This window comes from Lepidochelys kempii, chromosome 9, assembly GCF_965140265.1.
Source record: "Lepidochelys kempii isolate rLepKem1 chromosome 9, rLepKem1.hap2, whole genome shotgun sequence".
Lineage (NCBI taxonomy): Eukaryota > Metazoa > Chordata > Testudines > Cheloniidae > Lepidochelys > Lepidochelys kempii.
In genome coordinates this window covers 55,935,041-55,947,591 of record NC_133264.1, presented here as the reverse complement: position 1 = coordinate 55,947,591, position 12,551 = coordinate 55,935,041, and the positions used below count along the sequence as shown (strand labels likewise).

General features: G+C 54.8%; 1 protein-coding gene across 1 annotated transcript in view; it reads left to right on the top strand.

Moving 5' to 3' along the window:
• CROCC2 (ciliary rootlet coiled-coil, rootletin family member 2) overlaps positions 1 to 12,551 on the top strand; it is a 215,378-nt gene that overhangs the window by 77,744 nt on the left and 125,083 nt on the right. The window contains exon 16 of the mRNA XM_073358695.1: positions 639 to 785. Within this exon, the coding sequence (XP_073214796.1) occupies positions 639 to 785 (147 nt within the window). The remainder of the gene's footprint in view (positions 1 to 638; positions 786 to 12,551) is intronic.

The window sequence follows — 12,551 nt, the reverse complement described above, 5'->3', positions numbered from 1 at the left end:
CTTGTCTGTGGGTGGAATGAGCTGTAGGGTTCAAGTGTGGCACAGCTGGCATGGGAGGCAAGCCCCCAGGAGGAATTCTCATTAATGCATCAGTAGCCAGTAGCCTGGCTGAGAATTTCCGAGGCTCCTCAGTGACAGTGGGAAGCTGGTAACAAATCTTGTTAGTATCGAATACAGCCTTGCAAAGACCAGAAAGCTGTAGCATCTCACTCTGAACTGGGGGTTGAACAGTGCTGTCGGGATGTACCCTGCTGTGGGGACACAAGTTGCAGGAGGCATTGGGCACTCATTGGGTGAGTTCAGTGGGAGTTTTGAATGAGGAAGGACTGTGGGATTTGGCTCACAGGTTGCCCAGGTCTACTCCCTATGAACCACATAGGGGTATCTGCAGCTGTAGCAGCCTGACCGCTGGCTTCCCACCAGATGAGCTCAGAGCATCCCAAACCCTGCTGATATCAGTGCTTCAACCCCAGCGTGTATCACAGAACCCAGCCCAGAGACTTCCTCACACTTCACCTCAGTTCGTCACCAGGGTGGAGCAGGGGATCCTGAATCTCTGGGGCAAGGAAGGTTTTACCTCACTGTGGTTGGAAAACTCCCAGACAGTGTCTAAGTGCTGAGGTCTCCCTTCTCCCCAGGCCAAGGCCAACAGTGCTGAGCTAGAACTAGCCATAAACAAGCTGAGATCGGAAGACTCCAAGCTGAGAGACTCACTGGCCAAGATGGGGGCTCTGACTGAAGGTCTTGCCCAGGACAAGGTCAACCTCAACTGCCTTCTCCTGCAGGTAACAGGCCTTATGCTGCCCATGGCCTCCACTGCAGCACCTGCACTCACCTCATGTGCACTCTGCCCCTGTGCCCCTCACAAACACCCCAGCCTACACCCTCCATGCTACCCCTGTGCCCCTCAGCCACCCTTGCCCTGTGCCCTGCCCCTGTGCCCATCACACAACCCAGCACTGCACTCTGCCCCTCAAAAGCACCCCAGCCTACACCCTCCGTGCTAGCCCTGTGCCCATCACACAACCCCACCCTGCACTCTGCCCCTGTGCCCCTTACCCACCCCTGCCCTGCACCTTGCCCCTGTGCCCATCACACAACCCCGCCCTGCGCTCTGCTCCTGTGCCACTCACAAACACCCCAGACTACACCCTCCATGCTAGCCCTGTGTCCATCACACAGCCCCACCCACGCACCCCCTGTGCCCATCATAAACACCCACCTACGTCCTCTGTGCTGCCCCTATGCCCCTCACACAACCCAGCCCTGTGCTCTGCCCCTGTGCCCATCATAAACACCCCTGCCCTCTGCCCTGTCCCTGTGCCCCTCTCAGAGCCCGGCCCTGTGCTCTGGCCCTGTGCCTCTCACCCTCACCCGCCCTGTGCTCTGCTCCTGTGCCCCTCACACAACCCCTCCCTGCACTCTGCCCCTGTGCCCCTGTCAGGGTTCCGTCCCCACTCTGAACTCTAGGGTACAGATTTGGGGACCTGCATGAAAGACCCTCTAAGCTTATTTTTACCAATTTAGGTTAAAAACTTTCCCAAGGCACAAATTTCGCCTTGTTCTTGAATAGTATGCTGTGTGACAGGGTCAGGCCAGGTGGCTATAGGAGAGTAAGTTTTTTTTTTTGAAGCAGAAAAAAATTTATTTGCATAACACACTTACACAAATCACCAAAGAAAATAAAACAAAACTATGCAACAAAACAAAAGCAAACGCAATGTATAGCACAGCAGCCTTCAGGAGAGAGAAGTGTTCAGGCTTGCCTGGGCCCAGAGCGGGGGGGCTTCTTCGACACTCATGGTCTTCCACCCCCTCGAGTTACCTAGTGCCACGCCCAGTGTTGCCAACTATTCCTCTCCTGAGAGTGCCCAACAAGATGGGCAAGGCTGCGGGGTGGGCAGTTTTGGGGGGGGGGGGCACGTACACGCACGTGTGAAAGGGCCCCTCCTAGGTGGTGGTGATAATGGTATCCACAGCGGCAATGGTTGGGGCTGGGGTCTCTCGCTCTTCCCCTCAATCAAAGGGTCAGACGGAGGGAACCGGACGGGGTCACTGAGCAGAGAACCTCGGACAGCGCCCACCGCTCCTCGAAGGCGTCAAGGGAGTCGGTGGATGCCGCCCAGAGGAACTCCGCCCGGATACGTGAATGTACTGAGGATCGGAAAACAGCCCTACAATCGCAGGACGCTTCATTAGCCAACCTCCCCTCTCTGGTTTTATAAATGGCTGTTTTAGCTAGGGCTAGGAGGAGGTTAACCAGGAGATCTCGCGATTTTGTGGGGCCACGGATGGGGAGTGTGTAGATAAAAAGGTGAGGGGAAAAGTGTAGCCAAAAGCTTAATAAAATATTCGTGAGGAGCGGAAAAGGGGCTGCAGCCTGGCACACTCTACATATACGTGCACCAGGGTTTCCCTCACATTGCAAAAAGGGCAAGTATCCGGGATGGGGGTGAACCGTGTCAAAAACACGCCCGTGCTCACAGCTCCGTGAAGAAGCCGCCAACTAATGTTCCCAATGGGCCTCAGGCTGGCCCACTGGGGTTGCTCACCCTCCAAAGGTGGCAGGAGGTTCTGCCACTTTGTATCGGGGTGGGACACCAGGGTGTGGGCATGAAGGGTGTGAAGCGTGAGTGTGTATAGATATTTCCGTGGCGCAATTTGGAAGCTGACCAGCTGCAGTTCATGCAGCTGGCTCGCAGTGAAAGGGTGAGGGTTTTGTTGGGATCTACGGGGTAGGGGCCCAATTGAAAGGTCCGGCGGGCCTGGGGTAGAGGGTGGGTGGGGTGCGCCCTCGCGCAGGGCTCGGTTGAGATATCAAGGCAGCCTTCACCTACTGAAGTATGCGCCGGGGGGTACGAGGTCTGGAGAGCTCCATGCACCGAGCCAGCGTCAGGGGATCCAGCCAGTCTCCCCGGTCGTAGTCCAGGAGGTCTCTGACTCTCATGACTTCCGCTAGGACTAAACTCTGGTGCACCGAGCGGGACTCCGCCGCCTGCACACGGAGCTGGGGGTTGTGTAGCAGGGGCTCCGCGAGGAGATCTGCTCTCATGGTGGCCGCCATGGACCTGGTCATTGAAAACAGTTTCCGGGTCCGGAGGAGGTCCTGGTAGAAGACCGGCAGCCCGGAGAGGTCTCGCAGAAAACCTCTCGGACAAAGATAAAAGAGGTGCCGGTCATATTGGAGCCCTTGGAAGCGGCACAGGAAGGCATGCGCCAATATGCTCCACGTCGAACTACCTGCACTATAAAGGAGCCTCTGCAGGGCCTGGAGGTGGAAGACGCGGACCTGAGTGTGCAGACACTTCAGGCCCTGCCCTCCTTCCTTCAGGGGTAGATGAAGAACCCCAACAGGGGCCCAGTGCATTCCTGATCAAAAGAACTCTAGAATCGATGTCCAGAGGTTGGTCAGGAAACCCGGGGCCGGGACCAGGGTGGTGAGCCGGTACCAGAGCGTGGACAGGACTAGTTGGTTAAGCACCAGTGCTCTCCCTTGGAGGGAGAGACATCGGAGTAGCCTCGTCCATTTCTGGAGCCGTTCTATCACGCCGCCTTCTAAATTTTGCCAATTCTCTGGCGGAGAAGGGGGCGTGGCAGAAAGGTAAATGCCTAGGTAGAGCAGTGGACCCACGCTCCATCGGATGGTCTGAAGGGCAGGTGGGAGGGAGCTCACCTGTAGCCAGTCCCCTACCGCCAAGCCAGAGCTCTTGACCCAGTTACTCTGGAGGAGGAGACTGCCGAATAGATGGCCTGGCAAGCCTCCACCCGTGCCAAGTCGCCCGGGTCCTGGATCACGAGGAGGACGTCATCGGCGTACGCCGACAGGACCAGCCGCAGCTCCGGCTCCCGCAGCACCAAGCCTGTCAACCTCCTGCGGAGGGACAGAGGAAGGGCTCGATCGCCAGAGTGTACAGCTGGCCCGAGAGGGGGCACCCCTGCCATACTCCTCACTTGAAGCTGACCGGTTCGGTCAGGGTCCAGTTGAGCCTAACCAGACTCTCCACGGACGCGTACAGCACCCGGAGAAAACTCACAAACTGAGGTCCGAATCCAAAAGCCTGCAGAGTGCCCAGGAGGTACCCATGGTCCACTCTATCGAACACCTTCTCCTGATCAAGAGACAGGAGGGTGAACGACAGACCGTCTCTACGCCCGAGTTCCAAAAGGTCTCGGACTAGAAATAGGTTATCAAAAATGCTGCAGCCCGGGATGGTATAGGGCTGGTCTGGGTGGATCACGTCCGCCATCATGGACCCTAGCCGCAGTGAGATTGCTTTCGCTACGATTTTGTAGTCCATGCTAAGGAGCGAGATGGGACGCCAATTTTGTAAATCACAGAGGTCCCCCTTCTTCGGCAACAAGGCGAGCACCGCTCGCCTGCACGGAAGAGGGAGGACCCCGCCCTGCAAAGACTCGGCCCAGACAGTGGCCAGGTCTTGGCCAAGGATGTCCCAGAACGCACAGTAGAACTCCACGGTCAGCCCGTCCATGCCCGGAGATTTATTGGTGGGCATGTGACGGAGGGCTTCTGATAGAATTGCGGCCACTTCGGGCTCGTTGTCGGGGCATAGATGTTAATGAGGTTGACCACGAGCCCCTCCATATGGACTCAGAGATGCAGCAGGTGGCCCGGCACGGCCTCAGTGATCCCTAGCACCTCGGGCCATAGGTTGGGGGAGAACAGGGTCGCCACTCCAGCTTGTCGAATCATGAAGTGGCTGAAGTAGACCTCGGCCCCCCACTCCAGCCGCCAGCTGTCCTTGTCGGTCGGATCCGTATGGGTCTCCTGCAGGAGAACCACAGAGTACCCCCCTTCCCGAAGGTAAGAGAGCACCTGGGACCTGCAGAGAGCCATCCTACAGCCCCTGGTATTCAAAGTTGCAATAATGAGAGGCGTCATGCGGAGGGCTGGGGGGGTGGGGGTTCCTTGTTGGCGGGGGTGTTCGCAGCCCCCGGTGGGTCGCGTAACAATCTGTGACCCATCCCGTAAGTGAGTAAATTGTCATGGAAGCTGCAGGCCCACCCGTAGGCTGCGGCACCGTGACTTCCTTTCCCTTTACCCTCCTTTATAAGGGCCCTTGTGGCCTGGAGGATTTGATCAAAGTCCCCCCATAGCTGGAGAGCTAGCTGAACCCTGTTGCGGAAGCCACGGATATTTTCTAAAAACTCTTGCAACGCTTTTCACAGCTCATGGGGGGGTGGGGTTGCGATTTCTGGGTTATTCCCTGGTGGGGCTCTTGGTGCAGACTCGTGGTCTGCTGAGGTGGGCAGGCAGGGTGCAGACCACAGACGGAGCATCTGACAGGCTAAAATTATTAGGTCCGTCTCAAGCCTTGGGGTAGAAGGGGATGGCGGAGGGAAAATTGCAGCTCCTAATAGATCGCGGCAGGAAAATGCAAAGGCTGCTCCTTGGGGGGATCCGCAAAAAACGGGAAAGAAATAACCCCAGGGGTGGCAATACCATTGCAGGAGGAGGTGGATTGGGCAGGGACAGGGTGGGGGTCGGGGTGGGGGCAGAGGCAAGGCTCTGGGCTTCGGGAGGCAAGCAGCTGAGAGGTGGTGCCTCCCGAAGAGATTCAAGGGTTAAGGGGGTGTGGAGGGGGCTCCCAGTGATGCTAGGCACAGGCTCTGTGGTGGATTTGGCAGCCATGGCATCAAGTGGTGGACCACCTTCTGCAGGGTGCTCACCCGGGAAGGCGGTTGGGGGAGGGAGCATGGGGAAAGGGGGACTGGGGTAAGGTTGCCCAGATTGAGGCCAGCTGGCAGTAGGTCATTCTCTCCCTGGGTGACCGGGGTCAAACCTAGGGCCTCAATCTCCTCATACATGGAGGAGAGGTTGTCTTCTGCCACCCCGGGGGTCTCCCCTCTGGCGCCCGCTACGACGGTCGCTTCAGGGTTCGCGGGGGGTTCAGGTGATATTCGGGCAGAAGGGGCTTCCTCAGGGGTCTTGGAGGGGAGGGTCTCCCGTGGAGGGGAGATTCTACCTTCCAGTGCTATTTTGTCTTCCCCTCCTGACACCGGCGGCTGGATCTCACTCGTGGGCATAGCGGAAGGCTCAGTGTCAGTGCCTCCCTTCCTGGTCTTCCGGGGGGCCTCTGCATCGGATGGGTGCAGCGGAGCTCGAGCCTTCCACTTGCCTCGCTTTCCCTGGACTAGGGTCCAGCCCTCCATAGCATTGTCTGGGGGCTGGTTAGCAGGGGTCGTGTCGGGGGGCAGAGGCGATGGTTCATGGGCTCGGGGGGGGTAACGGAGAGGCAGCATGGGGGGGGCGGTTCTCCTTGGGGCAGGCCCTCTCCTATGCTTGGTAATATCTTCGCTGCACCGTCCTCCATAGGCTCTGCTGGATTGTTAACAGCAAGGGCGGGGCTCCCTCGCTCATCTGGGCATTGTAGGGGAGGTGTCTCTTGGGCCCGGGCAGAAGCAGCGGTGGATTGAGCAGGAGGAGAGGTGGTTTCAGGTGTCGGGCGGCCAGGGCCATCGGCAACGACTGAGCCGATGTCCTGCCAGGTCTCAGGGGTCTCGGGTGCCCCTCCCCGCCGGGCCAAGAGGCAGTCTCTTCGGACATGCCCCGCTGATCGGCAGAGGTAGCACCGGGCCTCTCCTGTGGAATAGTAGACCCGATAGCGGGCTCCCTGGTAGGGGACTAGGAAGGACCCTTCGAGCGCCTCTCCGTCACACGCCGCCGGCAGCGGTAGAAGCTGCACTTGCCGGTGGAACGAAAGGATGTGACGGAGGGTGGGGTCCTTGCAGCCCAACGGGAGAGGGCTGATGACAGAAACGGGTTTCCCCAAGGTGGAGAGAGCGGGTAACAGGGCAGCATTGGGTAGAAAAGGAGGGACGGAGGTCAGGACGAGGCGGACACCCAGGTCTTCTAGCGGCTCCAGGGGGACAGACACCTCCCCTACTGCCAGGCCCTTCTCCTCCACCTCCTGGGCAGCAGCCTCCGATGCTAAGAAAAAGATGACCTTCCCGTACATTTTGGAGGCCGCCACAATAGCCGTGGGTCCTACCACCCTAGCCAATGCCTGCACGTATGTCTCCACGTGGGGCGAGGCGGGCACCAGGAGGCAACGGATGCCATGCTTCCTGGTCATGGTGGGAAAGGGGCCTCAGCCGCTATTGATGGTAGTGGAGGCAGTGGGTGGGCGAGATGACGACGCGGCAGGCAGAGGCGGGGCTGCCACCGCCCGGGCATACACCTTGGGGGCCAGGGGAGGGACACTTGCAGAGCTGGTGGAGGGAACAGTGGGGAGGGACGCCATGGTCGATGACAAGGCCACAGAGGTGGGGGCAGCCTCTGCCATGGAGGGCTTGGTGGTTGTGGCAGGGCCCTTCCCCTTCTTCGCACCCTGGCTTTTCCAGCTAACAGAGGGGCTTTCATAGAATCTGGGGGGGCAGTGGGAGTAGCAGTGGCAATAATCGCCCCGGTGCCTCTGGCTGCCGATGCCCCAGCGAGGGCGATGGCAGGTATTTTGGCAGCAGTGGTGGGAGGGGAGGCTTGGGGGTTGGGCAGGGGGGGTAGGTGAGGGAGGGGCAACTGAGGTTGTTAGAGGGGCCTCACCCCTCTCATTCCCCACCATCGTGAGCAGGGAGAGATGGGGAGACACCAGAAAGAGGAGGGGGGAGGGAGAAACAGGGTAACCACTTCTCCCTGTTGGGCTGCAGGCGGTGGGGGGCAAATGGGTCGGACTGGACAGGGGGAGGAAACAGGAGTTGGGGTCAGGTAGTAGGGGCAAACTGTGGGGTGGACAGTCGTGGGGGGGAGGGCATGTGAACCCACGCGCGTTTGTCCAAAGAGTCTCGTTTGGTTGGCTGTTGTTTCTGGTCTGGACGGTGGAATCAGGGCAAGCAGCTGAATACAGAGGCAGATGGCAAGTTGCCAGCAGGGACAGACGGTGGAGGGGCTGTGACAGTTGTAGTAGTGTTGCGGGGGGCACCGATGGATCAAGGGGCAGCTCCATGCCACACCCCCTGTGCCCCTACAAATGCAGTCAAAACCTCCCCCCACACGAGAGTACAGTTCAAAAGTTACTCAGTCTTATGGCCCCCTCCACGATGGTTCGTAGCTTCCCTGGGCGTTTTTTCTGTTGACTGCCTTCTCTTCCGGGCTGTGTGGAATGCCGGACAGATAAGAGAATTTTCTCTCGGCCGGGTACGGGTCCACAAACAAACAGCAAACGGCTGGGTCTAGGGGCTTCCACTCTCCTCCTCCGGGGAGCGGGTTGGCAGTCCCCCCCAGGGGGTTTCAGCTGGAGCAGCATCCGAGGTCAGGCGGTGGTGGGGGGCTGTGGGGCTGGCAGCTAGCTGGCAGCTGACCAGCACTCGAACGGCAGCAGAAAAACAGCAAAAAAAAACCAGAAACGAAGGAAAAGCGTCTGGCCTGGTCAAGGGGCGGGGGGGGGGGGGAAGCTGAAGCAGGGGGGCAAAAAGTAAGAAAAGCCCAGGCCAGGGGGCTATAGGAGAATAATAGAAGGCAGATAGATTAGCCCCAAGCTAAGTAGGTCCCTTTTCCCTGGATAAGGTAACAGGGAAGGTTCCAGAACAATCAGGAACCTTCTGGAGACAATTAAGACAGGCTGATTAGAACACCTGCAGCCAATCAAGAAGCTGCTAGAATCAATTAAGGAAGGCTAATCAGGGCACCTGGGTTTTAAAAAGGAGCTCACTTCAGTTTGTGGTGTGCATGTGAGGAGCTGGGAGCGAGAGGCACTAGGAGCTGAGAGTGAGAACGTGGACTGTTGGAGGACTGAGGTGTACAAGCATTATCAGACACCAGAAGGAAGGTCCTATGGTGAAGATAAAGAAGGTGTTGGGAGGAGGCCATGGGGAAGTAGCCCTGGGAGTTGTAGCTGTTCCAGGAGGCACTCTAGACAGCTGCATTCCACAGGGCCCTGGGCTTTAACCCGGAGTAGAGGGCGGGCCCGGGTTCCCCCCAAACCTCCCACCGCCTGGTCAGACACAGGAGGAGTCGACCTGGACTGTGGGTTCAGAAAAATGGCCAAGCTGAGGGCTGCCGTGAAGCTCCAAGGTGAGCAAATCCGCCAATAAGCGCAAGACCCACCAAGGTAGAGCAGGAACTTTGTCACAGCTGCCACCACCAAGTGATTTAGACAAAGAAAAGGGAAAGGGCCACTTGGAGTTTCTATTTCCCCAAAATATCCCCCCAAGCCCTTACACCCCCTTTCCTAGGGACGCTTGAGAATAAACAAGATGAGCAGGAACCAGCCTTGGATTTTTAAGACCCCAAAAACCCAGTCAGATTCTTAAAAAACAGACCTTTATTAGAAGAACCAAAAAAGATAAGAGAACAACTCTGTAAGATCAGAATGGAAGATAATCTTACAGGCAGTCAGATTCAAAACATAGAGAATCCCTCTAGGCAAAACCTTAAGTGACAAAAAGACACAAAAACAGGAATACACATTTCCTCCAGCACAGCGAATTTCACAAGCCAAAACAAAGGAAACCTAATGCATTTTCTAGCTAGATTACTTCCTAACTTTACAGGAGTTGGAGGGCTTGCATCCTTGATCTGTTCCCGGCAAAGGTATCACACAGACAGACAAAAGCCTTCCCACCCCCCCTCCAGATTTGAAAGTATCTTGTCCCCTCTTTGGTCATTTTGGGTCAGGTTACCTGAGCTTCTTAACCCTTTACAGGTAAAAGGACTTTGCTTCTGGCCAGGAGGGATTTTATAGAAAGGTGGTTACCCTTCCCTTTATATTTATGACAGCCCCTCACCCACTGTTGCCCTGTGCTCTGCCCCTGTGCCCCTCACAAACACCCCAGCCAACACCCTCTGTGCTACCCCTGTGTCCATCACACAGTCTTGTTTATGCACTTTCTGTGCCCATCATAAATGCCCACCTACGTCCTCTGTGCTGCCCCTGTGTCCCTCACAGAACCCTGCCCTGCGCTCTGCCCCTATGCCCCTCACACAGCCCCACTCTGCTCTCTGCCCCTGTGCCTCTCACACACCCCAGCCTACGCCCTGTACTCTGCCCAGGTGTAGATAATTGAGATACAAAAGGAGCACTTAAAGACGATAAAGTCATCACAGAGAAACTAAATGAATTTTTTACTTCAATCTTCATGGCTGAGGAGTAAGGGAGATTCCCACACCTGAGCCATCTTTTGTAGGTGATAAATCTGAGGAATTGTCACAGATTGAAGTGTCACGAGAGGAGGTTTTGGAATTGAGAAACTAACAAATCACTGGGACCAGATGGCAGTCACCCAAGAATTCTGAAAGAACTCAAATGTGAAATTGCGGAACTATTAACTATGGTTTGTAATCAGTCCTTTAAATCAGCTACTGTACCCAATGACTGGAAGATAGCTAATGTAATGCCAATATTTAAGAAGGGCTCTAGAGGTAATCCTGGCAGTTACAGACCAGTAAGTCTAACATCAGTACCAGGCAAATTAGTTGAAACAATAGGAAAGAATAAAATTGTCAGATACATAGAATCACAGAATATCAGGGTTGGAAGGGACCTCAGGAGGTCATCTAGTCCAACCCCCTGCTCAAAGCAGGACCAATCCCCAATTAAATCATCCCAGCCAGGGCTTTGTCAAGCCTGACCTTAAAAACCTCTAAGGAAGGAGATTCTACCACCTCCCTAGGTAACGCATTCCAGTGTTTCACCACCCTCCTAGTGAAAAAGTTTTTCCTAATATCCAACCTAAACCTCCCCCACTGCAACTTGAGACCATTACTCCTTGTCCTGTCCTCTTCTACCACTGAGAATAGTCTAGAACCATCCTCTCTGGAACCACCTCTCAGGTAGTTGAAAGCAGCTATCAACTCCCCCCTCATTCTTCTCTTCTGCAGACTAAACAATCCCAGTTCCCTCAGCCTCTCCTCATAAGTCATGTGTTCCAGTCCCCTAATCATTTTTGTTGCCCTCCACTGGACTCTCCAATTTATCCACATCCTTCTTGTAGTGTGGGGCCCAAAACTGGTCACAGTACTCCAGATGAGGCCTCACCAATGTCGAATAGAGAGGGATGATCACGTCCCTCGATCTGCTGGCTATGCCCCTACTTATACATCCCAAAATGCCATTGGCCTTCTTGGCAACAAGGGCACACTGCTGACTCATATCCAGCTTCTCGTCCACTGTCACCCCTAGGTCCTTTTCTGCAGAACTGCTGCCTAGCCATTCGGTCCCTAGTCTGTAGCTGTGCATTGGGTTCTTCTGTCCTAAGTGCAGGACCCTGCACTTATCCTTATTGAACCTCATCAGATTTCTTTTGGCCCAATCCTCCAATTTGTCTAGGTCCTTCTGTATCCTATCCCTCCCCTCCAGCGTATCTACCACTCCTCCCAGTTTAGTATCATCTGCAAATTTGCTGAGAGTGCAATCCACACCATCCTCCAGATCATTTATGAAGATATTGAACAAAACCGGCCCCAGGACCAACCCCTGGGGCACTCCACTTGACACTGGCTGCCAACTAGACATGGAGCCATTGATCACTACCCGTTGAGCCTGACAATCTAGCCAACTTTCTACCCACCTTATAGTGCATTCATCCAGCCCATCCTTCTTTAACTTGCTGACAAGAATACTGTGGGAGACCATGTCAAATGCTTTGCTAAAGTCAAGAAACAATACATCCACTGAATGTAACAATACAACCCTTCATCCACAGAACCAGTAATCTCATCATAGAAGGCAATTAGATTAGTCAGGCATGACCTTCCCTTGGTGAATCCATGCTGACTGTTCCTGATCACTTTCCTCTCATGTAAGTGCTTCAGGATTGATTCTTTGAGGACCTGCTCCATGATTTTTCCGGGGACTGAGGTGAGGCTGACTGGCCTGTAGTTCCCAGGATCCTCCTTCTTCCCTTTTTTAAAGATTGGCACTACATTAGCCTTTTTCCAGTCATCTGGGACTTCCCCCGTTCGCCACAAGTTTTCAAAGATAATGGCCAATGGCTCTGCAATCACAGCCGCCAATTCCTTTAGCACATAGAAGAACATAAATTGTTGCACAAAAGTCAACATAGTTTCTGTAAAGGGAGATCATGTCTTACTAATCTGTTAAAGTTCTTTGAGGGGGTCACAAATGTGTGGACAAGGGGGAATCCAGTGGACATAGTGTACTTAGATTTCCAGAAAGCCTTTGACAAGGTCCCTCACCAAAGGCTCTTATGTAAATTAAGTTGTCATGGGATAAGAGGGTAGATCCTTTCATGGATTGAGAACTGGTTAAAAGACAGGGAACAAAGGGTAGGAATAAATGGTAAATTTTCTGAATGGAGAGGGGTAACTAGGGATCAGTCCTAGGACCAATCCTATTCAACTTATTCATAAATGATCTGGAGAAAGGGGTAAACAGTGAGGTGGCAAAGTTTGCAGACGATACGAAACTGCTCAAGATTGTTAAGACCAAAGCAGACTGTGAAGGACTTCAAAAAGATCTCACAAAACTAAGTGATTGGACAACAAAATGGCAAATGAAATAAATGTAAAGCAATGCACATTGGAAAAAATAACCCCAACTATACATACAATTTGATGGAGGCTAATTTAGCTACAA